At 42.8% G+C, this 26,708-nt stretch overlaps 2 protein-coding genes across 11 annotated transcripts; one reads left to right on the top strand and one right to left on the bottom strand.

Annotated features, from left to right (window-relative positions):
* The first annotated feature begins 480 nt into the window (after positions 1-480).
* Positions 481-15,684, top strand: LOC112558662 (glutamate receptor ionotropic, kainate 2-like). 3 transcript variants are annotated; one of them, XM_025229227.1, is made up of 17 exons: positions 481-1,366; positions 1,921-2,100; positions 2,650-2,829; positions 3,493-3,738; positions 4,432-4,622; positions 6,958-7,011; positions 7,969-8,068; positions 8,390-8,556; positions 8,724-8,831; positions 9,224-9,340; positions 9,819-9,989; positions 10,442-10,576; positions 11,072-11,239; positions 11,722-11,943; positions 12,153-12,457; positions 12,998-13,181; positions 13,764-15,684. In XM_025229227.1, the coding sequence occupies exons 2-17, from the start codon at positions 2,013-2,015 to the stop codon at positions 13,821-13,823; spliced, it is 2,496 nt and encodes an 831-aa protein (XP_025085012.1). In that variant the 5' UTR covers positions 481-1,366; positions 1,921-2,012; the 3' UTR covers positions 13,824-15,684. The 3 variants fall into 3 exon arrangements, with proteins under 3 accessions (XP_025085012.1, XP_025085013.1, XP_025085014.1); XM_025229228.1 differs by having other exon boundaries at positions 1,893-2,100; XM_025229229.1 differs by lacking the exon at positions 481-1,366 and adding an exon at positions 1,781-1,801.
* LOC112558665 (transformer-2 protein homolog beta-like) lies at positions 15,114-26,708 on the bottom strand. 8 transcript variants are annotated; one of them, XR_003098221.1, is made up of 6 exons: positions 26,555-26,708; positions 23,594-23,720; positions 20,891-21,522; positions 19,579-19,737; positions 17,870-18,212; positions 15,114-17,499 (listed from the first exon to the last, which is right to left on the bottom strand). XR_003098221.1 is itself a non-coding variant. In XM_025229235.1 (6 exons), exons 4-6 carry the CDS (start codon positions 21,466-21,468, stop codon positions 17,454-17,456), a joined length of 783 nt encoding a protein of 260 aa, XP_025085020.1. In that variant the 5' UTR covers positions 21,469-21,522; positions 23,255-23,293; positions 23,594-23,720; positions 26,555-26,708; the 3' UTR covers positions 15,114-17,453. The 8 variants fall into 8 exon arrangements, 6 of the variants coding, with proteins under 6 accessions (XP_025085020.1, XP_025085024.1, XP_025085018.1 ...); XR_003098222.1 differs by having other exon boundaries at positions 17,958-18,212; XM_025229235.1 differs by lacking the exon at positions 17,870-18,212 and adding an exon at positions 23,255-23,293.

Raw genomic sequence — 26,708 nt, 5'->3', positions numbered from 1 at the left:
CAGACAAACATCAGACATTTGTATTCATTCACTCTGGAGAAATTGAATTATATACAATTAACACTTCACCTACTCTATTCCCTCAAATAAATAAATGTCAACAGAGTTTGAAGAACAGTAAATATAATGCAGTGTTATATAAGAAATGAAAACCTGATAATGATACTAACGATGGCAAACATGTTCAGTTTTTTTGGTATTGCATTAACATGACTTAAACCAGTGACATTATGATCAAAGCTATCACAAATAATTTGTATTAATTGGATAACTTTTTTTAGTACATATTTTTTGTGAAGCAGAAGAGACTAATTTAACTGCATACATTTATTTCAGGTAGCGGTAACTCTAATAGACTTTGTATATCATCTTTGGTAGCTGTAAAGCCTACACTTTAAAGCATTTTTTCTATTGTTGCTTTTTCTTTCCGTTTTTGGTTAAAAGAAAAAAAAAGAAAAAAAAAACTACTGCCAAAGGCCAGGCCTCCATCACAGTAGTGGGCGCGGGTACACCAATCCTCCCTGCCCCTCCCGCTTATCAGGCCAGTAGACAGAATAGGAGAGAGAGGGAGAGAAAATGAACAAATAGATAATTAAAGAGAAGGCGAAGTGAATGAGAGGAAGAAGAAAGAAATAAAGAGAGTGACGGGGAGGGAGAAAGAGAGATGACCGTGTCGAAAACCGGATCCCTTTTTTTTTTTTTTTTTTTTTTTGCACAAATGGCAACGACCTACTAGAAACCTCCCATCTGCCCTCCCCGAACGGTCCAATGAGAGGATGAAGTGGACCAGCAGACCAGCGGAGGGGCAGGCTTCTGATTGTTGGGACCCTGAGCTGGGATGCCGGTGAAACAAAAGGCGCGTGTGTCAACTTATGCATATGCATTAGCCGGCAGAGGGCGCGAGGGGTCCGAGGACAGCCTCTGACGTCCGCGGTCTGACGCCTGGGCTCGCTGGCGCGGTGGACATGCACACGCACCCTGTCGTCTGGAAGCCACCCGCTGTGTCCAGGAGTGGGACGGTCTGACAACTTTCCAGCACATCGTTCTCGATATAGCTGCTACTCCTGCCTAGCACCTACTAGGTGCAGAAAACAGGAAAGTCTCTCGTTAATTAGTTTAACTTGATTTTCTCCTACAAAAAAAACTTTTTTGTCTCAAAGTTGCTAGATTTTTGTGGTAAAGAAATGCCAAGCTTCTTCCAGAAATAGGCTTACAGAAAAAAAGGAAAAAAAGAAAGAAAAGAAAAATGCATTGATGAAACTCTGTACTAAGTATGACCGCAAAGGGCCTGTAACTGTGGACATGTCAGGAAGAGCACCACCACCACTACAATCAGCAGCAGGAACAACCCAAACAGCAAAATAAGGTAAGTTTGTGGGTAGACATTTTGTCCAGATTAATCTGTTAACATCTTCGCTTTCCATCGACTTATTTCTTCACTTTCATGACGATCTGAAAGGCATAAAAAGGAGAAGACACTGATTTAAAATGGCGGGAAAATGTCACATTTTTTGGTAATAATAAAAAAATCATTTCTTTTCGGTCACTGTGTGAGATAAAAAGAAAACGAGAGAGCATGGTGTCAGTCGAGGAACAGCTTCGCCTTCATACACCAAAGCTCAGTCTTAAAATTAATCACCAAACAGTATGCTTTGTCGATTTAAGTTTATTTGTACACAGGGATTTTCTGCGCTTAAAACCGTTAAGTTTATATGTTTACGCTCGTTCACGCACAGGTCGTCCGCTCTTGTCGACGAGGATGAACTTGTAGTTTGAACATGATCACAGAGGTTGGACACAGGTAGAGTAGTGAGTCAAAATATTGTTGCTAAGTTTCCCTGATATTTATAAAAAGTTGTGAAAAGTTTGAGATTTGTGTGGCTTTGTTGTAGATGAATTGTGTTTCGCTGATTTGAGCAGTGGTCGCAAGCAGATGCCCAAACTGACATCAGCAACAATCAGAACAAGACTCCCATAGCAACCAAGAGCCACACTACCCACGGTCCGGAGTCATGGGGCGGAAGTGCGTCACCCTTCGAGTGTTTGCCTCCATTTTGTTGTTGGGCGTCGTGATGGCCTACGAGTACAAGATGCAAGCTGGTATGTTGTTCACAAGGTGTTCACTGTGACAGAGTTAGCATCGCGGTCACAACCCCGGTGTAGCTGGGTGCCCGCTTTTTGCGCGCGAGGCAACCCAGGACCGTGTATAAACTGGACTGCTGGCAAACATAACTAAAACGAGACCTTAGCGAACGAGCTTCCGGTTTCGCTATCAACACGGAGAGGTAAGAGCTGATTACGCTTTCTCTCGTAAAAACAGAAGTACAAACGATCGAGATTTTTTTATGTTGCGTTATCTTGCTGGAGGAAGTGGAGGTCTGCGACTTATCCAACAATAAAAAGTAACTAAGCAACAAACTTATGGTAAGTATGATGTTGACATTCACTTTTTTTTTTTTGCGCTCGCGCAGTCTATCCTCGGCTTGACGAGGTTCCTGATGAATTTCGAATGGCTCGCCTAGACTTGACAGTTTACTTCGCGAGATTCTAAGGGTTGGTCTCGTCAGACTGCCAGCAGTCCAGAATAAGTACTGTCCATGATGTAAAATAGCTTAGACTAGTTTAGACTGCTCTTGTGTTCTTGTCCAGGTGTGCTGGGCTACCCAGGATCGCTGGACGCCGAAATTTACCGGCAGATCGCGGACTTCCTCATCAAGGAGATGGAGGAGGGACGAAGCGAGAGAGATAAAGGTCACTGCGCCATGTACTTCGATAGCCTGATCTTTGACACCAGCAATGGCTCCACTTTCTACAACAGTCTCGTGAAAGGTGAGCAGAAAGGTGTGTGTGTGTGGGGGGGGGGTATTTTTAAGAAAATTGTTGCAGTGTCCGTAAATCTGATGAGTCATTTAGCTGACTCCAGGCTTCCATGTTTGATTGCTTTGTTTTTGAGTTTTGGCTGATCTTTCAGATATATTTTAAACATCTATGAAAGAGCGCATTATTTTCTCTTAACTAATCACTATCTTTACATTTGTAAATATTTTATTAATAATTTGATAGTTATATTTTACATTTTTTTAGTTACCCCAATTTTACAAAATAATCGGATGACTTGACAGTTATTTAATTTATCCTTTAGTTGGTCTTGTTTACTTTTAAATGTCCTTTCTGGCTATACTGAATTTTTGGTTATATTTACGAGTAATTTTTCATTGAAACAGCTTGATTGTGTATTATATTTACATTCATAATTTTCTATGTTTATCCGTTTCTTGTGATCACGTTTGAGAAATATTTTATTTTGTCTTTTACCTAGACTTTCCTTTATTCTGACGTTTTTCCCGAAACCTCAAAACCTAGCCTCGTTTGTTGGCATGTGATTAGAGTGTATTTCACACCTGAATATCTGTTCACGGTCTCGTGGAAGCTTGAAAATAGTTCGCACGTTTGCTCAGGTAAAAAGCAAACCGATGTGTTCACGTTTCTCAGCTCGCGACAGTTTCAAGAACATAGGTGTGGCCATCGCCATCGGCCCTTTCATCGACGTCTTTGCATCCACCGACTACGTCATCTTGCATCAGTTCCACCTCCTGACGTCACCAGCGGGCGAAAATGCCGGGCTGATGGATCCCCAGAAGGTCGTCTCCATACTGCCAGAGCCCAAATCCATGGCAACGGTGATTGCTGACGTCATTCACAAGCTGCAGTGGAAGAACGTGGTGCTTCTCTCCCAAGGTAACAGGCAGCGACTGTCGTGTGATGGTGTTACCTCGGTGGCATCAGGAATCCATTATAAACACCTGTCTTTTTACACACGCACGCACGCACTAATTATATTGTTTACTATGAAATTGAAATCACAAACATAACTTGTCTTGTACAGCCACCCAATGCTGACATGCATGTAACCAGCGATATGAGATGTTGATAGGGCCAGATAGCCTCACAAAATTATTATTATTATTATTATTATTATTATTATTACTACTACAAAATAACAAGAAATATTGAACAAAATTCTCGTCACTTCGGTGAAGAACGTGTGTCAGTTTGAAATAAAGTATGAGGCTACAAAAACTATTTACCTTTATGGTACTGACAATTTGCTTCTAGAAATATTTACCCGTCAGATAAAAGTCAGTTTCAGTTTTTGTCAACAGTCATCGGAAATGGGAAGGGAGGATTGATATAAAATTTGAAATGCCAAAGAGAACGGTAGAGTAGCGAAGGAACAATGGTCGCGTCGTTTCAAAAAAAAAAAAAAAAGGAGACTGATTACTGCCATCTCGGGGCCTCATTGGGATGCTGATGAGGGGTATGGGGTGAACCCAGTGACATAACCTCAGAAATGGCTTATGGAGATCAGCTGGAGAACATAAGATATATGAAAGAGGCTGATAGGAGAGAGAGAATGTTTCGCCTGTGCAGACGACTTCTCACCTGTGCTGACCCTGGGTCAGAAGGGCATCCAAGTGTGGCCCATCCGTCTGCCCACCCGGATTGTGTCGCACGAGGACGCCGAGCTACGGCGCAACCTGATCGAACTGAGGGCCTCGGAGAAGAACAAGTTCATCCTGCACTCCACGCGCCGTGACATCGTCCATCGAGTCATTCTGGCTGTGAGTTTTTTCTCATAAAGTCCTTCGTCTGTTGTTTTTGTGAAGGTATAGAGACTAGGGTACTCAGAGCAGGCTGAATGGAGAGCGAATGTCGAGGCTGCATAATCCAACAACAACAGCAAAAAAAAAAAGGTGAGAAGGTTGAGGGTCAGACTAAGAGAGTTCTACAATTTGTATCGCACATTACCTCCTGTCTGTAATGTGTGAGCATATTCTAGTAACTGTTATTTGCGAAAGGACTCAACACCACTACATTTGCCATTCTGGACTATCGTGATCAGTCGAACTGATTTGGTGCATTTGCAAGAAAGAAATAGAAATCTGTCTTCCGGGATATCATTTTCTACAGAAGATTCTAGCAATGTTTTGATAAAAGCACCAGACCAAAATGATACATATTAGCTAATTGACATGCAACACTTTAAGGATAATAAGTTGAAACTATTTATCGGTGGAATAGTATTGTTTCCCTTCCTATAGTTCGTAAACTCATTACAGTATTGTTTTCCAAAGAGGCAGTAAGAAAGGAATCGAACCTGTGTGATCCGCTCTATGACTGGAACAATAGTGTAAATAAGAGAATTTGCAGCTGATTACAATTTTTGTTTGCCCATAGGACTAGGACATGCCGTGATATAAGTAAACTTTATTATTTATTATTAATCCTGGCAGTTCGCACTAGCTCTAACACAATCAGCTTACAACAACATAAAATATTAGGAGGACAGCTACGTCTACTTGTTCCCTTCTCATAGTTCTTGATTAAAGTGCGCTTAGAGCAGGAACAATTAAGTTTATCATCGCAGTTATCTTCTGACAAATCTCCACATTGCTAAGTCTCTTAACGACAGCATCCGCTTATTTAACTTTATTTAAATCCGATGTATAAAAGCTCCTAAAGTATATATAAATCTCAGTCTTAATATACATGTGTATACATCTATCTCTTATTTGTATCCTTTGTTGTGGCAATAACTATTACCTAGCAATAACGAGAGAGTTTGGCCAGAATGAACAAAGAGAGATACAAACAAAAGAAATTATGTAACATTGCGAAAGAAAGACGGAAAGAAAGAGTAATATTTAGCAGTTACCACGAACTTGTATTACTGGACTGCTGGCAGACAAATTTTTCCAGCTAACTACTAAAACGAGGCATGAGACGACAAAGCTTCCGATTTATTCACATTCTTTGTTTAGGCTCGCCGAGACTAACAACTAAGAGGCTAAGCGTTGGTCTCGGCAGACAGACAGCAGTCCACCTATACACGTCCATGCAGTTACTGAAGGCAAAATGTAACAGGGATATCATAGGACATCAGGGGCTCGGCTTTGATATAAGCAAACATCACTGCCTCATCCACTAATCATACGACCTTTGCTAAAAGCCCAGCAAACACGTGAAAAATGTGTCTACCCCTCCTCCCTAGCTAGTCATATTACGACAGGCAGCACGTGCATTTGCCTAATGGCCAACCGCCAAGCGCCAGGTCTCCGATGTGTTGAGGTCTGCCCCTCGTGGGTCTGAAAGCCGCTTGTGCACGAGATCTGTGTGTGTGTGTGTTTGGGGAGGGAGTGAGTAGGAGAAACAATGTGGCATCATGTGTGTGTGTGGTGTTGGGGGAGGTTATTCGGCCTCCCCTGGTCACATGACCTCTTGTGTTGCCAGCAATCAAATCATGGCTAACCATTGACTAGGGATGGACCAAAGGTCGCGGGCTGCATTGATAAGCACTAATGAGAAAAGACTGGAAGCGAGAGTCGTTACAAGCTTCTGGGAGAGGCTAACAAGTTCGCGAGGTTAATGATCACCACAGCAGCCATATGAAGTCCGGCTTAGTCGGCGTCCAGCCTCCCAGGGAGGGGATTGCAGCCTCTACAGGCCCCCCAGTGTCAACAGAACACGCAAAAGCCAGAACAAAGATGATGACAAATAAAATATTGCTTTAAAAATGCTAAATAATGTAGAGTTAGAGATGTGGGTAGAGTTACATTTCTTTACGAAGAAAAAAATGGTCGGAAACGAAACAGCCATAGGCCATGAAGAGTGTGCAGCTAATCGTGCAAAATAATTGTAGTTGGTCGAAAATTGTATGGGGTGATGTTTCTACTTGGTGCCCATATTCCTGCGTCCATGCGCGTGTTCATGCTGTGTTGTACGTGTGTTTGTTCATGTGGGCAGGAAGGGGACCACGTATCCACCTAAATTTCGTGTGCGTGCGCAGGTACATGGATGTGTGTGTATATATATATATGTGTGTACGTGTGTGTATATATATATAAGTGTGTACGTGTGTATGTATATATATATACGTGTACGTGTGTGTGTGTGCAGGCAAGTCGTCTGCATCTGCTGCACCACACCATCGACTGGTTCATCACCTACCCGGTAAGTTGTGTGTGGCGGTGCCGCACCTAGTCGCTGATGAGTGAATGCAGTGTCAGTGCGTTAATACGACAGTTCACATCTCCAACAGAATATTATAGCTCAGCCCTGCAAATATTATCCTAGTATCAGGCTTTTATTCTGTCGACACTCCCTGAAACTAGAGTTTTTTTGGCGCTTTTTATTTTATTTATTTATTTTTTTTTTTATTTTTATTTTTTTAGTAAGGACACCCGGACCATAGAGATAACAGAGAAGAAGACAAGGAACAAAGACGATTGTATACGCTATTGTTTGTGTTGACCCTTCAAAGGAGATCAATGCAATACAATACAATACAAAACAATACAATACAATAAAATGTTATTAATCCACAGGGCAGATCAAGAGAGCGCCATCTACCAGCTGTCTGCAACTATTTACCATGTCACTGACATGCTGTGGTGTTACATTTTCCAGTTATTGTCTTGTGACATCCCACTTTCCCGTTTATTGTCTTGTTGTGACTCCTCTCTTCGTCAAGTATTTATGTGATGTCTAACCGTGAACATTGTCTGGCTCGTTATATTGATAGTTGTGGCCTTTGTGTGCCATTCGTATTCGCCATTTATTGACATATGAGAGTTTTGGGTGGAAAGGTGGCGGGGGGGGAGAGATTCTTACATGTTTTTCAGTCGCACCCCCCTGCCGCGGTGGGTGGTGAGGGTGTCTTGTCTCACGGCAACCATAACATCCTGACTAAGAAGTCATTCCTTCTGACTTCAGACTACTGTCTCTCTCATTTTCTTAACGGCAATTTAGAGTGTCGGGTCGCCAATCCTGTCTGTGGTGATATGTGACGTCAGTCTAGGGGGCAGTGCCGTCTGTGGGGATATGTGACGTCAGTCTAGGGGGACTGTAGAGAGCGTGATGTCAGTGTATTAGTCTGGCAGTTTTCTGTCGCTGACGTTTATGATGCAGGACTTCGAAGACGTCATTCAGACTGACGAGGGCACGTGGCCGGAGTCTCTGTACGGACTGCAGCTGCTGAGACCGGAGAAGATTCCCGAGAACATTACACGTACGTTCGGTCTTTTCCGGGACGACTTCGGCTGAGCTGACTGCAGGTGGCGTGACTGTAGATGGCGTGACTGTAGATGGTGGATCTGTAGATGATGAGACTGAGACGGTGTGATTGTAAATCGCAAAACTGTAGATGGTGTGACTGCTTGACATGTCTTAGGGTATACAACATGCCTGACCACCTGACTGTACACATGTCTGACTGACTGACGGTGTACACAACATGACTGACTGACTGACTGACTGACTGACAGTTTACACAACATGTCTGACTGACAGTGTACACACCATGTCTGACTGCCTGCCCTGTGTCCACTAGAGGAGCTGCCGATCAACATGTCGCGGCTGGAGCTGGGTTTGGCGCTGGACGTGGTGGGGCTGATGCGACACGTGCTGTGGCGAGGGGCGGGCAACTGCGTCAAGCCCCCGCTGGGTAGCGACCACCTCATCACGGCCCACGACTTCGCGCGCTTCTTCAAAGAGAAGGTCAGCACGTGCTTTGTCACCCTCGCAAGCATCTGTCTTCCCCATAGAATCCACCGTGTGCTGCTAGTTGCCCTGAAAACAGCAACGACGACTACGACGACTACGACAATGAAATTTGTGACGACAGTGATGATCATATAATATTTTTGTCTCTTTCCTTCTCCCAGACCCTGACCTACGAGGGTGCGCTGGGGGAGTATGTGTGGGAGCGCGGGGACAACGCCCGCACGAACTACACCATGGACGTGCTGGCCTTCAAAGGCGATTTCAAGAAGGTCAGAGTCTACTAGTCTTGTTTGTTGATTCTTCCTGACTGAATGAAGAAGATCAAGAAGTCAATATCTTGTTCAGTAAATCTCAATTATGGGATGTAAACAAAAGAACTAATTATGAACATCTTGAAGAGCTTCACGAATTAAGTTGTTTCTGGACATTAATGTCTAAGCTACAAGACTCTTGTCATCATGGCTGGTGAGAGCCTGGTGTGATCTCAGCGTCACTCCTGACCATAGCTGAGTTTTCTGTATTATTATGTTTTCCTTTTTTATATAATTTTTTTATCGACCCCATCAAGATTACAACAGTAACATAGGCAATGGCTAGGCTGGTACCAGTGCTGGGACGAATGAATGAATGAAGGATAATGAAGCTTGTGTTTTGCTTTCAGATTGGAAGTGTTGGATTTGAAAACAGTTCTCTGGTGGTTCATCTGCATGTCAATGATGGCAAGAAGATAGCTCCGAAGCGCATCTTCTCTGATGTCCTTCGCATCGTCACCAAGCAGGTAATGTGTCAGCACAGCACATCGCACCCCGTGTGTGGAATGTAAGGGTTAATAACGTGAGATTCCACGAGACGAGATATTATGGAGAAAGAAAGGTTCAACACCAAAGCAAAATGTCAAACCACAAACGATTCACCTTGTTATTGCCTCGTATATGAATTTTGATCATAAATAGTAAAGTGGAATATTTGTAAACTTGAAACACTTACTGAATAGAAGATTTGATTATTTGAAATGCATTTATATATATAATCCACCACTGATTGATAGTCTAGTATCCAACAGAATAACAGAAATAATAAAAATGATTAAGCATGGCGCAAGGAACCTTCTAATCATTTGATGGGACAAGCATCTCTGATGCAAGACTTTTTTCTGCAGATGGTTAATATGTGTTTGTGTGCGTGTGTGCATGCATGTGTGCGTGTGCGTGCGTGCTCTGTCTTTCTGTCTGCTTGTCTCTGCATGCGGCCCACAGAATGTGCCTTTCATGATCAAGCAAGGGAACAACTACACGGGTTTCGCCTATGACCTGCTGGTCGCCCTTGCTACGAAACTCAACTTCCGGTTCGAGCTGTTCGACATCACGGACCGCGACACGGGTGGCGATGGTACTTACGGAGCCCTCGTGCGGGAACTGACCGCTGGCGTGAGCACTTCTGTTGTCATGTTAATATTACAGACTTTTAAACAGAAGCAAGCTGGGTACAGAATATTTCCTCCCTCCACTTCTCACTCCCCCCATTTTTTCATCACAATCTCTGTTTTAGTTTTTTTTTTAAAATCATCATTTTCAGTCCTTTCTTTTAGAACTTTCTTTTTTCAGAAGGCTTTACATCATAGCCTTTCTCAAAATCGTTTTACTGACTATGCCTTCGATGTTTTAGAACACGCATAGTTCTGTTGTTCGTACTTTATCATTTGGCTCCGACTGACGTCCTCCACATCTCTTTCTGTTTGTGTCACACTCGTAAATGAACTGAACAACTAAAACGATTTCTGAGAGACGAAGCATGAGTCAAAGATTTTGTTAATGTTGCCAAATGGTAAATGATTTGTCCAAGAGATATTACTACTGAAAGACTTCCGTCCATTCAACAGAACGCATCCATGGCGGTGGGAGCGTTGGAGGTGACCGCCCAGCGCGAAACTGTCATCTCCTTCTCCTACACCATCTTGTCCACCCAGGCCACCATCCTGGTCCGCAAGCCTAAGAACACTCAGAACTTCTTCCAGGTATGTTTCTAGCGCCGTGCCGTTGCTAGGACAGGAAATCAATCCAAATAATTGTCCATGCTGCCATGGAGACACAAGGGTTGAAAGAAGAAGTAACACGATGACACAAAGGGTTGAAAAAAAAACCCGCTGAGTACCACAGTCGCTTTTAATTTTCGGTGATGGTGGTCTTGGATGCCGCAACAACTTTGGGAACTTTTCGAGTGTTTCTGCAGGATAGGCCCTGGGGTTAGTCTCACGGTTATTAGGGGTAAGTATGGAAAAGATGGGATATGGTTAGGGTTACTAGAAGTAGGTATGGCGAATAAGGTTTGGGTCAACAAAGGTAGGCATGTAAGGGATGCTTTATTGTGGATCAGGACAGCTTTGAAAGAGAACTAGCTCGCATGACATGCACACGCGCGCGCGCACACACACACACACACTGATTCAACTTCCGTCTGAAACAGTTTGTAGAAAAGTTGCTCTGACCAAGTATGATGTTGCTGTCGTCAGTTCCTGAGTCCCTTCAAGACTGGGTTGTGGATGATGATCCTCGCATTCATCGCGGTGGCTGCACTGGCTCTCTTCCTCATCAGTCGCTTTGACCCCACGCAGCAGGGCGTGCAACAGAAGTTTGACCTCAAAGAGAGCGTGTGGTACGCCCTCAACATCCTCCTGCAGGTCTGGTCTGTTAGTGGTGATGATAGTAATAACAATAACAATGCGATGGAATATTTATAATATGTTTAAAATATAAATTTTCCGTTTCACGTTCAAGTGCTGATGTAGAACTCTCATTTCCTTGCATGTTTTTTTTTTTTCAATTTTTGGTGCGGTTGAGAGGATATTATCATTTACTTTTGCTCTACTAACAGCAAATCAGTTAAACAAACCTAACCTTCATCTTCTCTGTTTTCTTTTCTAATCAACAATAATAAATCTATTATTATATGTACTTAAGTCTAATATTCGATGTACGTGAAGCAGATTCCTCATTGCGCATGCGCACAACAAATCGTTGTGTGCCTGTCGTTGTCTTGAGAAATTAGGAACTTCTAAATAAGGTTTTTAATTAAGCAATTAAATTGAAGAGAGGCAGGAGTGGAGGTAAACACCAATGAACATTCGTGTTCTGGATGTGGTCTTGACCTCGCTGACCGCAGGGGAGCACAGAATACTCTCCGCAGACGACGTCCATGCGGGCCATCATCGCCTTCTTCTGGTTCTCCGTCCTCATCATCGACGCCGCCTACACGGCCAACCTCGCCGCTTACCTGACGCTGCAGCAGATTGACAGTCGCATCAAGACCATCCACGACCTGTCCCGTCAGACACAGATCAAGTACGGCATGGAAAACGGATCCAGCTTAATGCATTTTATTCAGGTAAACAAAGAAATAGGCGACAACTTAGTGAGATTGGTGTGTTTTCACGGAATACAGGAATTAATTGTTAGTAGAAGGTTTACAGAATTTGTTCTCTTTTTTTTTTTCTTCTTCTTCTCTTCCTCCTTTTCCTACATTTTCATTTGTTCTTATTATTGTCATCATTCCTTGCTTGTCGTATATTATCATATTTTTTTTTTCCTCTCCAGACACAAAAGGAAGACCCCTTTGAGCGAATGTGGGCCTTTATGAGGATCAACGAAGAAAAATCGTTACTTAGCAACACAACGACCATCATCGAGAATGTCAAGAGTGGTCGCTTCATCTTTATAGCCGATGGCGTCACCAACGGTTACTACGCCAAGCTGTACTGCGGCATCGAGTCCATCGAGCAGAACTTTGGCGCCAAGGACTTTGCACTGGGTTTCCCGCGGGGTGCGCAGTACAAGGACGACATCAACCGCGGGCTGCTGCAGCTGAAGGAGTCGGGTGTGCTGGACGACCTCAAGCACAAGTGGGTGGACGGTGGCAAAGTCTCTCCGTCTCTCCTGACACGGAGTGGATTGTCGCTACATGTAGCCTTGATTTTGTTCAATTTTGGTCAATTTTGTTCTTTCCGGTTTGGTTTTGTTTTTTGTTGTTGTTGTTTGTTTGTTGTGTTTTTTTTTTTTTTTTTTTTTTTTTTTTGCTTTTTTTGTTTGTTGGTTTTTGATTGTTTTGTTTTGTTTTTTTGTTGTGTTTTTTTTTTTTTGGTTTGGTTTTTTTTTTTTTTTTTTGCTTTTTCGGGGGTGCATGGTTCAATGTTTTTAGCTTTTACAACTATGTTAGTCGCCATCTTGAGATCCCCGCCTTTTGCTGCCGAGAAGCAAGCGGACGAGACGGATGCTGCCGAACGGATCTGAAGTTCATTCATTCATTCTTTAAAGATCTTTGCAGAAAAAAGTGTCGCTGCCTATCGCAACCCCTCCTTTGTCCCTGTGACTAGTTCCTACGGTGCACGTGAGACTCGCTGATGTTAGCGTCCGTGCGACTAACGGGATGGCGCGTGTTACAGATGGTGGACGGCCGGACGCAACTGCACGGACGATGATGACACGATGTCTTCGTCGGAAAAGACGACGGCGGAGCTGAACATCACCAACATGGTCGGCGTCTTCATCGTCCTCGCCGCCTTCACCGTGCTTGCCATTATCGTCGACATCTCTCTCAGGATCTATGGAGAGACTCGTGACAAGGAGGTCGGTCTGTCTGTTTGTCTGTCTGTTTCTCACAGAGCCCGAAATTACAGATATTGACTTTGTTATTATCTGCAAAATTTTGTGTGTGCGTGTGTGAGTGCGTGCGTTCATGTAAATTTAGAAGCATTTTATATATATTTGTGTGTAAAATGAATAGACGATCAAAGGTGGATAAACCCTGTCGGAAACCTTCTTGTTCTTTCCCAAGCAGGTAATTTTCCTCCAAATAGTATTTTAAACTTTCATTGAGGACAATTGTAAATAAAGCAGCTAAGGACTCTGATACCACGTAGTTATTAAGATCACTTTGTTTTCCTTTGTTTTTAAAAACTAGTGTTAGAATACTTGTTACCCGTTCCGTGGGAGTATAGCATGTTGGTACTATGAGATGAAACAGAACTGTGAATAGAGTAAGAGTCTTTGGTTGCTAGAATTTTAAAAATTCATTTATTATACTGTCATCTGGGGACATAGTTATAAAGTGATAGTAAATCGTTACCCCAGGGCAAGTTGAAACTTAAGGAGAAACATCTTGTTTCCGAAGACTGATAACACTTAATTTTCTCTTGTTTTTGCAAACAGGAAAAGAAAAGTGCGGCAGTGGACGAAGTTCCTCAAAAACAGGCAGAAGAGTTCACCTAAATCAGAATTCCTCCACACCTTTAACACCTCATTGTCAACACCGTGTTTGCTAAACCTTCAGAGCATCACAATTTTTTCTCCGAACACTAAGCGGGCTGATACTGTAGGTGTCACACATTACTGGATTGTACATAATATCAGACGTAACATTTCATGGTACATGTGATTTCTCAGTTTATTGGGGGGCAGGGGGGATGGTGTCTGTTTTGTTTTAGTTTCATTTCTTCCCCCCAACCTCACTTCTCAACTTACTGAAGAAGGTTCCGCACATACTGCCCAATGTAAAAATAATTGTAAAGACAATTTCACCGTCCTGACATATGTAATACTGACATCAAACACCATGCTTCTACCTTCTAGTCTAATGTATACTATTTACACGTCTGTGTGTATTCTAATTTTAACTATTTACAACTCGTGCGTCTTATAGTTAAAAATTCTTTAATAATTAACGGCTAAATGGTGTTTGATAATACAAGTCCAGCTTTCATGTGTATTTTGTCGTAATTCATTTTTTAAGCATGTACATCGTTAAAAACTTAAAATATAGACAAGGCCTCTGTCTCTTCTGCATATATGACGCTTGTAAACAGCAAATTTATTTCGAGAACATTTTTGTTTCATTTTGGATTTGAGTTCACTCATTTGTTTCAAGTTTTAGAACATTGTCTTTGTCATAAACATGGAGTGATGGTTTCGAAATGAACATTGAAAAATGTGCTAGAAATAAAGTTTAAGAGTCGTTATTGATAATGAAATGATGTTACCGAGTGCGCCTGCTGGTAGTGCATTCGCCCATCGATGAGCACGGAGATATCACTGTTAAAGGACTATTTGATGAATAAAGACGTTAATACATCCACGGGGATATCTTTCTAAAGCGAGTTGTTATGATGAAGATTTTTATTTACTGTTGCTAAGTTTCCTCGCCAACGCTTTTTTAATAACCGATATATGAACGAAGCATTAAAATGATAACCGACATAACCTGAGGGATTTTTTTATTTACTTCGTCAAAATTCTAATAGCTTCCCGTCAAAACGAGGACAAAATTAACTTTATGAGGTATTATCTTCATTATTACTGAGAGTTCAAGTCCTTCTCAAGAGGGTCTGAGTAAATGACCTGACCACAGTCGTGCAAGTACCCGCGTGAGGGCGTAGTGCAACTGCACGTGACTGTCGCCCACGTTTTCTACCAGGTGACGCAAGCTCACTTTTTCGTCTGGGACATATACAACGAGGTCCCATCAGCTACACACACACACCAAAGAAGCACATCAGAAAGAGCCAGAGGAGACAAACTTTATTTATCATTAACATGTTTCCACGACTGATCCACTTGTTCCAACAAAGACGCCATGCTTTAGAGGCCATGGACCTTCTCTGACACACGTCAGCACAGAATCCCCCCTCCCTAAGACTGCATGCGCTAAACTATTCCAGCACAAAGCATAACAGTGGACTCCTCTCAACCCAAAGTGAACCGCGTGGTAGATGTCTTCACCTCCGTGCGAGTATTTAATTATATATGTTAGAGAGAGAGCGAGAGGTGTGCGCGCCTGCAAACGAATGACAGTGGCAGGAAGCGGTGAAAATGGCCATGCGCATTAAGTGTGAAAGTGAAAAGGATTCCTGAGTTGTGCTACACTCTCACGCGCAAGTCTAGTGATTCCAATACATCCTTTTCCTTAAAGTTCGTAATAGCTGAATCTCGTATGGTGTGCATGCACTGCGTGCCGCGGGCTTGAGCCGTCTCTCGTGTCACAACTGCCGCTGCCGCAAGCGCTTGCGGTACTGATATGAACACTCGTACATAAGAAAATTTATTCTGATTACTTTGTGCAGACAGTGAAGAGAGAGAGAAGTGAGCGCTAAAGGTCTCGGCAACAACGCCCTCTATTCACTCTATTCCTGCACGGCATCATCGCAAAAAGAGGCGCTACTATCAAGAACGACACAACTCAACAGCAAAGCTGCAAACTATCTAGTGGAACAAAACCAGCATAGCTACAAAAAGCAAGAGTTAAAGTCAGCTTGATAGTATACCACTCACTACTTCAAGAGCAGACAAGCAGTGAATAATAAAGCATCAAGCACGGACTCAAATATCAATGAATCAAGAACCTAACTGGTAAAAGGTATAAGAGAGGAAGAACAGGCTTTAAAACTAGAACTTGCATTATTGAAAGTGTTGAGGTATAGACATATAACTCTGGTCTTGTGATGTCTGAGGGTTTTTGGTGTCTGCCTAGCCAACTAGAAGATAGCTGGAGGCGAACTATCCAAAACGTTTACTGTTGACACACACACACAAAACTTAAAATCTTATAACGTTAAAACAAATCCGTAAACCTTCTACCGTTAGAAAGATACAGCACAGGTTCCGGTAAACATGAACTGAGGCAGCTCGCAGCTGAGAATACATTTTTGTTTTCTAGAACGTGGGTCCGTGGTCTAAGAGAGACAACCCAAGCTGCTTGCTGGCGTCAAGTGAGACAACTCTAGAATCCTTGCGTGAGCTTTTTATGACAAGTGGAATTTCCCCCCCTTGACAAATGCTCCCAAGAAGTGAACGTTACTAAACACTAAAATTGTAAGAAAATATTACTGCTATACTGAACACACATATACCAATCGCCCCTGCGTGCATTGGTAAAGCTCTATTCCCCACCCTGCCCCACCTCGCTACTCAATCTTTTACTCATTAAAATAACCGATTCATTAATGCACTCTTTCACACATTACTCTTTAGCCAGATAATAGATATAAATCTGCTTTGTTAAGCAGCAACTGCTACAAACGCAAAGCCTACATTTTCAGCAAAATTTTGTCTTGACAGAAGTTTCGAAAACATCAAGACGTCCTCAACGCATTAGCAGAGCAAGAATTTTCCGTTGCGCGTACTGACCGTAGCACTGAATTATCCTTCCGCCTAAGAGCCATATATTCCACGACCGCCGTAAATACAGTCTCCACTAAAAAGGGGGTATATGGCAGGGAAGTGAACTGTGAGCAGACGGCTGGTCCTAGAGCGAGACTTGTCTGGCTTGAGCATCTCGATGGACAATGTCCTCTACCTACCAGTTCCGCTCATGCAAGCAGTACCCGTGAACCGTCGGCCTACCTATATCTGACCAACTTGCCACATCCTGCTGGGTGTTCGTTTAACTGCACCCGCTGTGTTGCTCTCTCCTGGGGTCTAGATGACATTGTGTGACATTTGATGGTAACGTCTGCTGCTGCCTGGACCTTCCGTCAACTCGCCAGTGACATCGTACACAGCACACATTTTGTCCTCAGTTGCTGGGAGCTGAAGTTCTTCATTAAAATACATTCGCTTGGTCATATTCGCTGTAGCATTTCCACACTCTCCCCCTCCGCTACAGTCACGTGTCACGATGTTTGCAGTACAGATCATTACCTCTTCTCACCGAATGAATGGGCTGCTGGAACATGGTGGCGAGTGCTGTCAGCTGCATGTCGGCAATATCTATTGTAATCAGACGAGGAAACAAATATCAAGTTCAAAATCCTGAAGAAAAGTTTTTTTTAAAAGAACAAAAAAACACGTTAAAGTTGAATACTGTCGAGCTTTTGGAGTAGCTTGCGACTGAAGGGGTCTAGCTGATTATCTCATGTCCCTTCTTCTGGGTCCCATTGCGCGGCCGCGATTCCTGAAACGAAATGGTGATAACAGTAAGACGTTTGTGCCAGGTGACGACACTGAGGACATTATATATACATACTGACGCGTGCACATTTACAGTCTCTCTCTCACACACACACACGGCACTCCAATCCCCTACCTCCTCGGACTCTCGAGCAATCACAATTCCCTCCCTCCTCTCTCTCACACACACACAAAAACACAAACACACACGCATACGGCACCGCCACCATGACTCTCATAGGTAATCACAAACACACACATACACACGCTAAAACAGACGTTTCTTTCTCAGACAGTCCACACATCCTTCAAACACATGCACTCTTTCTAAGCAACACATAAATTGTATACAAATTCCAGTGTTGACAGTTTACCCTTAATAAAAATCATTATGTTCACGAATAATAAAATATCCTTCTGTTGGAGACGACCCTCCCTGGCGCTGTGGACTTCTCTACACACCATGTGTACTGCTCTCTCTTTCTCGTTCTGTACCATCCGTACCATCCAGAGTTTCCCGCCGTCTGAATTGCACACCTCGGTACCTCTCCTCCCTGCTCGACGCAAAGCTTGCGCGACAGCACTGAGAGACAGGCACCAATGTACTTAGGCACTGCCGTGGTTTGACACCCGTGCCTTGGCGTGACCCCCATTTCACCACACCACGTACAATTAAGTAGCACAAGCTGTTATGCAGATACCATTCCATACCATTCCCTGATGAACAGAAAGCGAGCACAACTTGAGGCAGTCTTGGAGTGAACCAGTTCTGCTAAACCACTTGGCGCTAATCTTTAACTTACCCAATCAGTGCGGGTCGCTAAATAGCTCTAGTTAATAAGGGCCGAGCGCAGAATGATCAAAGACTACAATGGCAGGTGAACAGAGAATTCAATCTTGTTCAGCGACCACTTCCGTCGATGGATCCCTTGCCCTACTCAAGTGCAAGCGACTTATCAGATTGAGAGTTAACAAGCAAAGGCGGCTTGTAACGTTGAGTTCCTTAATGTTTTGACGTCAACGTTAACCCTGGAGCATGCCAACGGCTGAAAAGTGTTGAAAATGGCCAAAAATAACGTCCATACTTAACCCCCTCATCCTCCCTGACGCAGTAGGAGAGTATCGTCAACACCAGTGACAACTGACCATCCGACAACTTTAGTATATAAGCGAAAGCTGAAATTTTGACAGAAATTTATGTAAAATACTACCGGGGTTTGTTTTTTTTTTTTGTATATTTTTTTTTCGTGTTTACGTGGTTATAATTTTTTGTTTGAGCCCAACTTAACCACGTGAAGATAAGAATCTTTGTACGCAGAAAGCTAAATGTCGTGTGTAATAATCTGTAGCGTATCGTCGTTATCAATTTACAAAATAAAATACTAAATTATCCATTTTGTAAATTGCCGAAAGGTTTTCTTCCACGCTGTCTCGCAGCCGCGATTTCAATGACAGCTCACTCTAGCCTCTTGGAAAGATACTGACAATTGAATGGCAAAAATCACTGACCTATATGCACAGTATAGGACAGAGGTCAACCACTACTGCCAGCTCTATGAAGCCAAAATGTATGCTTTTTTTCCCCTTCTTTTGGTTAGCGTGATTGGTAAAATGAAAGTGAACTGAAAAAGGCACTGACAATACGTCTGTAGTAGGCTGGGTCTTTGTTATACAGTTAAAAATCAAATTTCCAGACTGGCCCAAAATTTCACGCACTTAGCAGAAACAACTGAAAAAACATTCGAAACGATAATGACAAAGAAACAAAAAAGAAAAAGAAAAAAAAGAAAAAGAAAGAAATATAAATCTGTGTGAAAAACATCTATGAGTATATAAACTTTTTCTGGGTTGGGGGCGGGCTGAAAAGGGCTGAAAAACAGTTTTAGAGTAAAGAAATAAGATCCCCTCTTACCTTTGAATTTAATCTACAAGAATCAAAAACAAGAACTTGAATACTTTTGGACAGCGATTTTGAAATATAGCGATGTCATCGAGTGTTTTCCGGACCACTTGACCCTTAACCCCACCCTCCCCACCCAAAGCCAGCATGCAAGCGCTAAGGCTCGCGGGCAAGCACGCCTACCTGTAACCTTGGCGACGGTCGACCTCCTTGCAGTCTCGCGAGAAATGGCCGCGCACGCCGCACTGGTAGCAGCGCAGGTAGGGGTTAAAGGCGCCGCCCCGCTGACCCCGCGTCCGCGGCCTGGCGATGGACACCTTGAGGCGGTTGCCGTGCAGCATCCTGTCACAAGGCAAAAGGGGGAGGGGAATGGTGCGTGAATGGTAACTAGAGCTTACACAATCACAACCGGACTTACAAATCTTTCCCCCTCCAACAGTTTAACAAAATAAAAGGTTTGTAGTTGACGCATGACACAAATCAACAATCATCTGAAATGTCTCCACCAATACGCACAAGCTCGTCTATATATATATATGCATGCACAAAAGCATGTAGGTACACATGCACTCACCCTTATAACCACTAGCAAGATCGACAATCTCCAGTAGTCCAATGCTCTGATAAGAAAAACAATTGATTTCTCTCAGCCCTGCAGCTTAAAGCACAGGCTGTAAAATAATCTCCTTGGCTGTACTCGTGCTCACGGCAATGAGCAATTGATCTATGGGTAAAATTCTCCTAACTCAACAGACAAAACTACCAATTCACGAGTCACTGAAGTTATCTAACCGACAGGAATACCTTGGAATTCCCGAAAATGACTAAGACTGTGGTTGAAGCAGGAAGACTACAACTAAAATCACATAAGCAAAAATTCAAATAACCAGGAAGCAGAAGAAAGACAAAGTTATTAATTCTGGCCAAATTCTGTTTTTCAAGCAAGTATTAACTGACACAAATATTGGTTTATTTTTATTCGGAAAGAAAATGACCAAATGGGCAGAGAGGAAGAGACAAACGAAGAGCGCCAGTCGTCTGCTCTTATTTTTCTTGTTTTATGGCGTCTACTACTCTCAGATCAAGAATCCAATAAAAATGGGATACAGTATACCAAACCATTATATTTTCCTAGTTTATTTGTTAGTTCTCGAAAAAAAAGTAAAGCAGCACGCATGTTTATTTGTAAATTTGAATGTTTCAAAAAGCAAAAGCTTCGCGCGGAAGTTACCCATGTCAGATGGAGGATGCATTTTTTTTTTAAGTTCACAAGAATATGCACTGATATCAGCCGACAACCTGGCTCTTATACTGCTAGCATTGGTTACACACACTTTTCCATAGCGCAAAGAGGAAGTTCTTTCTTTTTCCAACCAGCCAACCATGCGAATGCGAGAAAAAGAACCTATTCAGATTACCTATGGAAAAACTCTATCCTTCCCCTCCCAACCTAAGACAAGTCCTTGATAGGCCGAGTCCTAGGAGCGAGACTTACTGTCCGTTCATCTCCGTCACGGCTCGCTGCGCGTCGTCGCGGTGGCGGTACACGACGAAAGCGAAGCAAGGTGGTGTGCGCGCCAACCACAGCTCCTGCACGCTGCCGAACTTGTCGAAGGCCTTCATCAGCGCTGTCTTGGACGGGTCGTCGCCGATGTTGCCGACGTGCACTCGCGTTGAGGCGGGCGAGCCGCTGCGGCTGCGACTACGACTGCGGCTCCTGCTGCTGCTGTTATTGTTGTTGTTGTTGCGGCGGCGACGGCGGCTGTTGTTGCTGTGGCTGCTGGCACTACTGCTACTGCTGCTGTTGCTGCGACTACGGCTCCTGCTGCGGCTGGGCATCATGGCGTGAGGCGCGGCAGGCTTGCGCTGGGGAGCAGAGGAGTAGCTGGGAGTGCCTCTGTCTCCCAACGGGGAGGAAGACAAACGGGTAGCAATGTTTGGGCGCGGCAAAGATCGAGGTGAGGGCGAGTGAGGTGGCGACGTGCGGGCGGCTGGAGAGTCAGGTGGTGAAGACGTGGCGGCTGTTGCACGTGGAAATCGTAGTGCGGCACTGGAGGAGTCCGCGTGTCTCATGCCTCACTTCAACCAAGTCTTTATTGAATAGCTCTTACCACATGCAGGGACGATCTGAAACACAAAATTTTATCCAAGTTTTCTTAGTCGTGTTTTTCGTCTGTTTGTAATTTAAGACTTGCGGTACTGAAAACACACGAGCATTTAAAATAAACGTGACAAAACAGCTTTACATGCATGGCAATGCAAACAGCAAGTTAACTTTGATGCATCAAAGATGCCTTCAGGTATGCACAAAATGATTTGAAAAGAAAAAAGCGACTGTCAAATGCATTATTTTGAACAGCGAAGCTGACGAGGAACGCAAGGGCTCAGTAGGTAGACTTGAAGGACGATCTTGTCGGAGAAAGTTAAGGAGATGTAGGAAAGCGAGAAAAGCAAATCGAAGAAATATGCAGACAACAGCTGGTACTTCATCCCATCCCGCAGAATGGCAAGGAGTCGAGAAAAAGTCGATTGTGATTTCGTCAGGTCACTCAAGTGCCTCGACATCCAAACAGGACTAAAGGGCTGATGATGTTTTAGAAGAGCTGGAGAAATAAAGCTCGTGATGGCACGCATGCACTATTCGGAACGTTTTTTATCGGATAATTATCTTAATGAGCGAAGCATAGTGATAAGTTCAAAGAAAACGATTTTTAAAAGTGTTCTCTGGATTCGTGCGCTGGCCTACCCAGTCCTATTTAAAATATGTGTTCTACACTACCGATAAAATTCTTCGTCACAGTGACACAAGGTTGTTTTTTTACAGTTGTCCAATAGGAAAAATTTATCAACTTTTAAATACGATCATAGTCGACGTTTAGTTCACTTTACCATTAAGGAAAACAACAAAAAAAGCACGACTAACCTGCACCTTGAGTTGTTGATAGTAATAATCCACTTTCGCCACTCTCTCTCACCTATATATGATCCCGAGACCTTTCTTGTGAACTGTTTACTGTATCTCACTGAGGCCATAAGCTGTGCATACCCGCTAACAATTTAGCCTATTTGACTTTTGTTCTCGTAATCAAAAATGATATGGTTATCGGGTGTGTGTGTATATGTGCGCACGCGCAAGAGAGAGAGTGAAGCAGAGAAAAAACGATATTCAGCAAACTTGCCGTGAACGAGTAGCCTCCGACTCATACCCACCGCTAGTCTGACCCAGCCTGTCCTATCAAGAGTCGATCTCCGAGCCCCCAAGTGACGCCTGGAGTAGTAGGAAGCAATATGGTGGGTCACTCGCATTAGACCGAGCAGTGAGAACAATGACAAGGCAGATGGCTATCAAGCTCAAACCACACGCACTCCAGTATTTGCCTGTACACGGAATACCCAAACCTCTCATGCTGCGCGTTGCCACGCAATCAATACCACGGGCTTCGCACGTGCAAGTGTAAGGGACGCGAATTAATCTCCACCAGAGGCGGCCTCAGGCGTGTGCAAACTGTGCACATGCACGGGGGCCGCCAAATCTCAGGGGCCGCCACGCCAATATGTACATACAACAGAAAGAGAAAATAAAGACACAGCTGACGGCAATCTGGCCGAAAAACATCGTGCTTCTTATTAATTAGTCCGCTGTATTTACTAATGTTGCTACAGTCGGAGCAGTATCTATATGAAATATTATAACCTTCTGTCGCAATGAGAATAGCATGGACCGCCACTTGGTTTTATTAACACTGGCTCGCTGAAAGATGCCGCTACGCTTTCCAGAATGGCTGGGTAACAAACTCTACGAGACTTGGCGCTCGTTCCCCTCACACAGTAATTGAAAATTTGAGTTTATAATACATACCTAGCACGAAAACGAGCGATTTCGCCGCCATCATGGGACCTAACAGATGACATGCAACAGATAAAGAACGTCAGCATAAACTTTGCGTCCACGAATGGCGTCGCTTTTATCAGCGCGTCTTTCTGCACTCGAGTCTCACGGTTACTTTGATAAAAGAGTTGAAAGTTTACAAAGCAGAACGGAATCCACAACCTGCTTTGCTTTAAATTACAAAGTACACTGCACTAAAATGTCTCAGACAGTAACGATCATCCGTCTTTGTGTGTGTGGTTTCGTCAATGCGAAAAGTCAAAGCTGAAGAAAGTGGGTTTGGAGTTTTCTTTTTTAATTATAACTTACCATAGAACAGTGAGCACAGCAGAACACAGTCACAGTTCAATTTTCCAAGAAACAAGCTGTTGACGCCGTTGGCTCTGTTGCACTTGTTCCCAGAAAAAAAGGAAGAAGAAATACTCAATATCCTCTTCTGAAAATACAGAAACAAACAAAAAATAAAGCACAAAAATTGGCAGACTAGCCACCAACAGCTTTGTCTTCCTATATATACGCATTCACGCACCGACAGTCTAGGTGAGCCCAAAGCGCTGACTGCAGGTAAGCCCAGGGACTGTCTACGTGTACCAATAAAATAGGACAGCATTTGCAAGGTCACAGCCGTAGACAAGAGCTTAGTGTGCATGCAATTTCAGGTGATATAACCTATCACCCCCAGACATCAGCTCTTCTACAAACCAGCGTCCCAGCCATAAAGTGGCTTAGGGGCCAACCATTAGGATGGTTGACCCTGTCATCTTTTATGGAAGGGGTGCTGTATGTCAAAAAATTTTTCCCCCTGCTGGGCTGGACCTGCTTGCAGTCTATAAATCTCCATGCAGCCAATGCCTTCAAACAACAGCCATTGCACAGTCAAATGGCCCTATCCTCCACCCCGGCATTTTCTGCCTACTGTTAAAACTGCTGTTGTCGCCAGCGAGTCAAACTCTGGTCTTAAAAATCTATTTAGATAATCAGTTATTTAGCAACACAGTGCATATTTTAAAACTGTTTAAACAATTTTTTTAATTAGATAAAACTATTCAAGCCAGGCTTCCATTTCCCTCAACACAATTTTTCCTATGCGCTTGTGCAATGCATCTAAATGGCTTAAGAACAATTTTTGAAAAAACATTTCTCAATTTGTTTCTTTATAACAGTTTTAAGTTTTCAAAACATTTTGTGCAACAATTCTCCGTACAGCAGATTCTTTTGAAACTTGAGTCTTCTGCAGCACCTAGTTTAGTCTTCAAGTATTTGACCAGACAAGTACTACACATATTTAGTCTTTAGATACTTTTATGTAAATTGGTCTATTAAGAAAAGCTTTCCCATTCCGTCCTTAGTTTTTAAATGTTTTTTTTAAAAAAAAGAGTTAACATTACTTTGTTGCCGAGATTCATCATGAGAACCCCACCCTGAACTATTCTCTTTAATCTACATTTTTCTTTTCTGCCTCCACCTTGATGTGACATAAGCTCAGCAGGTGAGATCTTCAGATGATATCACAAGAAATATGTGATTTGCATACACAAAACAACAACATAGGTATTTTATTCTCTTTTGTTTACTCTGCACTAACCCATCTAGAGCAAAAGGTATGCTAAGGCCGCAAAGTTAAATGTTACAAGCACATGATAGACGACTGTCACGTGCTAGGTCAGGGCGAAAGACTACCTTTTACCAGCCGACTGGAGTGGACAATTCAAGGGATCCGGAACTGAATGCATTTTCACTGTTTGTTCAGCACTAATACTTCAAGGGCTCGGTAGGAATGTTCTTCGTATTAATTAAAGTCTCTCTCAGGTTGTCACCACTCTCCTTCACCCAGCTAAAACACACACGCCCTCTGGAGATGCGTGCACTAGAGTATTTTCAAAAGCACGTGGAACCCAGCTGCTGCTAAACCATATATAAAGCCCTACATAAAGTACTACATATTTGATCTACTGGAAGATCTTCATTTAACCATGCAGAAAATGCATTGGCAGATCATAGCCTTCAGACGTCTTATTTCCAAAAAGTTTCTACATCTTACAGCAACAACATTGGGAAATAACCTGCCAAATGATTGTGTGCAGCAACATAAGTAACTGAGAACCTGACTAGCTACAAAATCTTACAGTGCCCCTTGAAGACTCTGCACTTATTTATAAACTGCGCATAAATTTTTATCTTTATCTCTGCACAGTTCTCAATTAGTCTTTGGGGAGAAAACACGTTTCTAACTGACTAGTTTACATGCCACAGGTCAGCTTCAGGATCAAGATATGGAGCAAAGCATATTTCTTCAACATACAATATGCCAGGAAACAAAAGCATGTAATGCAGTAATGGGAATAAATAGTTATGTATAATGTGGTGTCTTAAAGAAGGAGAAGGGAACTGTCAGGAGGCACAACCTAGAAGAAATGGATAAAATAAATGTTGAGAAGGAAAGAGAGACAGTTCGTGTGAGTGTGTTTTTTGTAACCATCACTTACATTCAATGATTAATAACCAAGAGCAGGCTTCCACACTTACAGTAGCAGCATGCAAGCATGTGGATGAATGTGTGTATATATGCAGTGCACCATGTGTAAACAAAAACATGAAATTTTTCTTATTAATAAACTTCATTTTAAAACACTTCTGTCCTTCACAATGGAAGCCTGCACAGTACAATCATTGTTAAAAAGTAATGACTTAATACTTCAGTGGGTACACCAATGTACTTCTACTGGAGAAAGGTTATATACAGGCCTTCCGCTCATAATGCTATAAATTACTTTCGGATTTCTATCACTGTTTCGCTCCATGTTTTTGGTATTCTCCTTGTAACATCAATACTGATCCAGATGTTGATTCCTTCACAACTCTTGGCAATCAGCTTAAAATCGTGTCCTATATCTGTTCTCAGACTTTGCATTTGGCATTAAAAAAAAAATTTTTTTTTTTTTTTGATTGTGACTATAGATCTGTTTACCAAACGAATGCCAACAAACTGCAAGACATACGCATGAAGTATTCACATGTGTCATTCATGATTTCATTTTGACGCGATATAAACTAATTATGAGAAAATGGTTAATTTGTTCTTCATTTACGTGTTATTAAGGCCTTTGGTCAAGAACACCTCAAATCCATCTGAACTGCGCAGCTCTCTTTTCTCTCGTGGTGTGAACAATACCTCGTCAGTTGTGCATGACTGCATCGAACCCAAGCCAAAGCAAACGACATTATTGAAATTCTAAATCATTTTACTTCACGTTAATAATGTTTACTTACATTCTCAACTGTTTGGTGTCAACCAATCCTATAAAATTCCAGATAAGAGGATTCTGATGCATATGAATCAATCAAGCATTATCACATCTAAACGTGTATTATTTCCTCGTCGTGTTAAACAAATTTGTAAGTTCGTTTTCCGCAGAGTCGACTT

This window comes from Pomacea canaliculata, linkage group LG3, assembly GCF_003073045.1.
Source record: "Pomacea canaliculata isolate SZHN2017 linkage group LG3, ASM307304v1, whole genome shotgun sequence".
Classification (NCBI taxonomy): Eukaryota; Metazoa; Mollusca; class Gastropoda; order Architaenioglossa; family Ampullariidae; genus Pomacea; species Pomacea canaliculata.
The sequence above is the reverse complement of the archived record's forward strand: the minus strand, read 5'-3'. Positions and strand labels throughout refer to the sequence as shown.

Bases quoted from the DNA above. Each gene is read 5' to 3' on its own strand.
- LOC112558665 (XM_025229235.1), bottom strand. From the start codon at position 21,468: ATGAGACACGCGGACTCCTCCAGTGCCGCACTACGATTTCCACGTGCA. The intron at 19,738-20,890 runs GTAAGTCTCGCT...GCCTTGTGACAG, and splicing joins GTGACGGAGATGAACGGACA to GATGCTGCACGGCAACCGCC. The intron at 17,500-19,578 runs GTAGGCGTGCTT...ATTTCGTTTCAG, and splicing joins GACCGTCGCCAAGGTTACAG to GAATCGCGGCCGCGCAATGG.
- LOC112558662 (XM_025229227.1), top strand. From the start codon at position 2,013: ATGGGGCGGAAGTGCGTCACCCTTCGAGTGTTTGCCTCCATTTTGTTG. The intron at 7,012-7,968 runs GTAAGTTGTGTG...TTTATGATGCAG, and splicing joins ACTGGTTCATCACCTACCCG to GACTTCGAAGACGTCATTCA. The intron at 8,069-8,389 runs GTACGTTCGGTC...TGTGTCCACTAG, and splicing joins GATTCCCGAGAACATTACAC to AGGAGCTGCCGATCAACATG.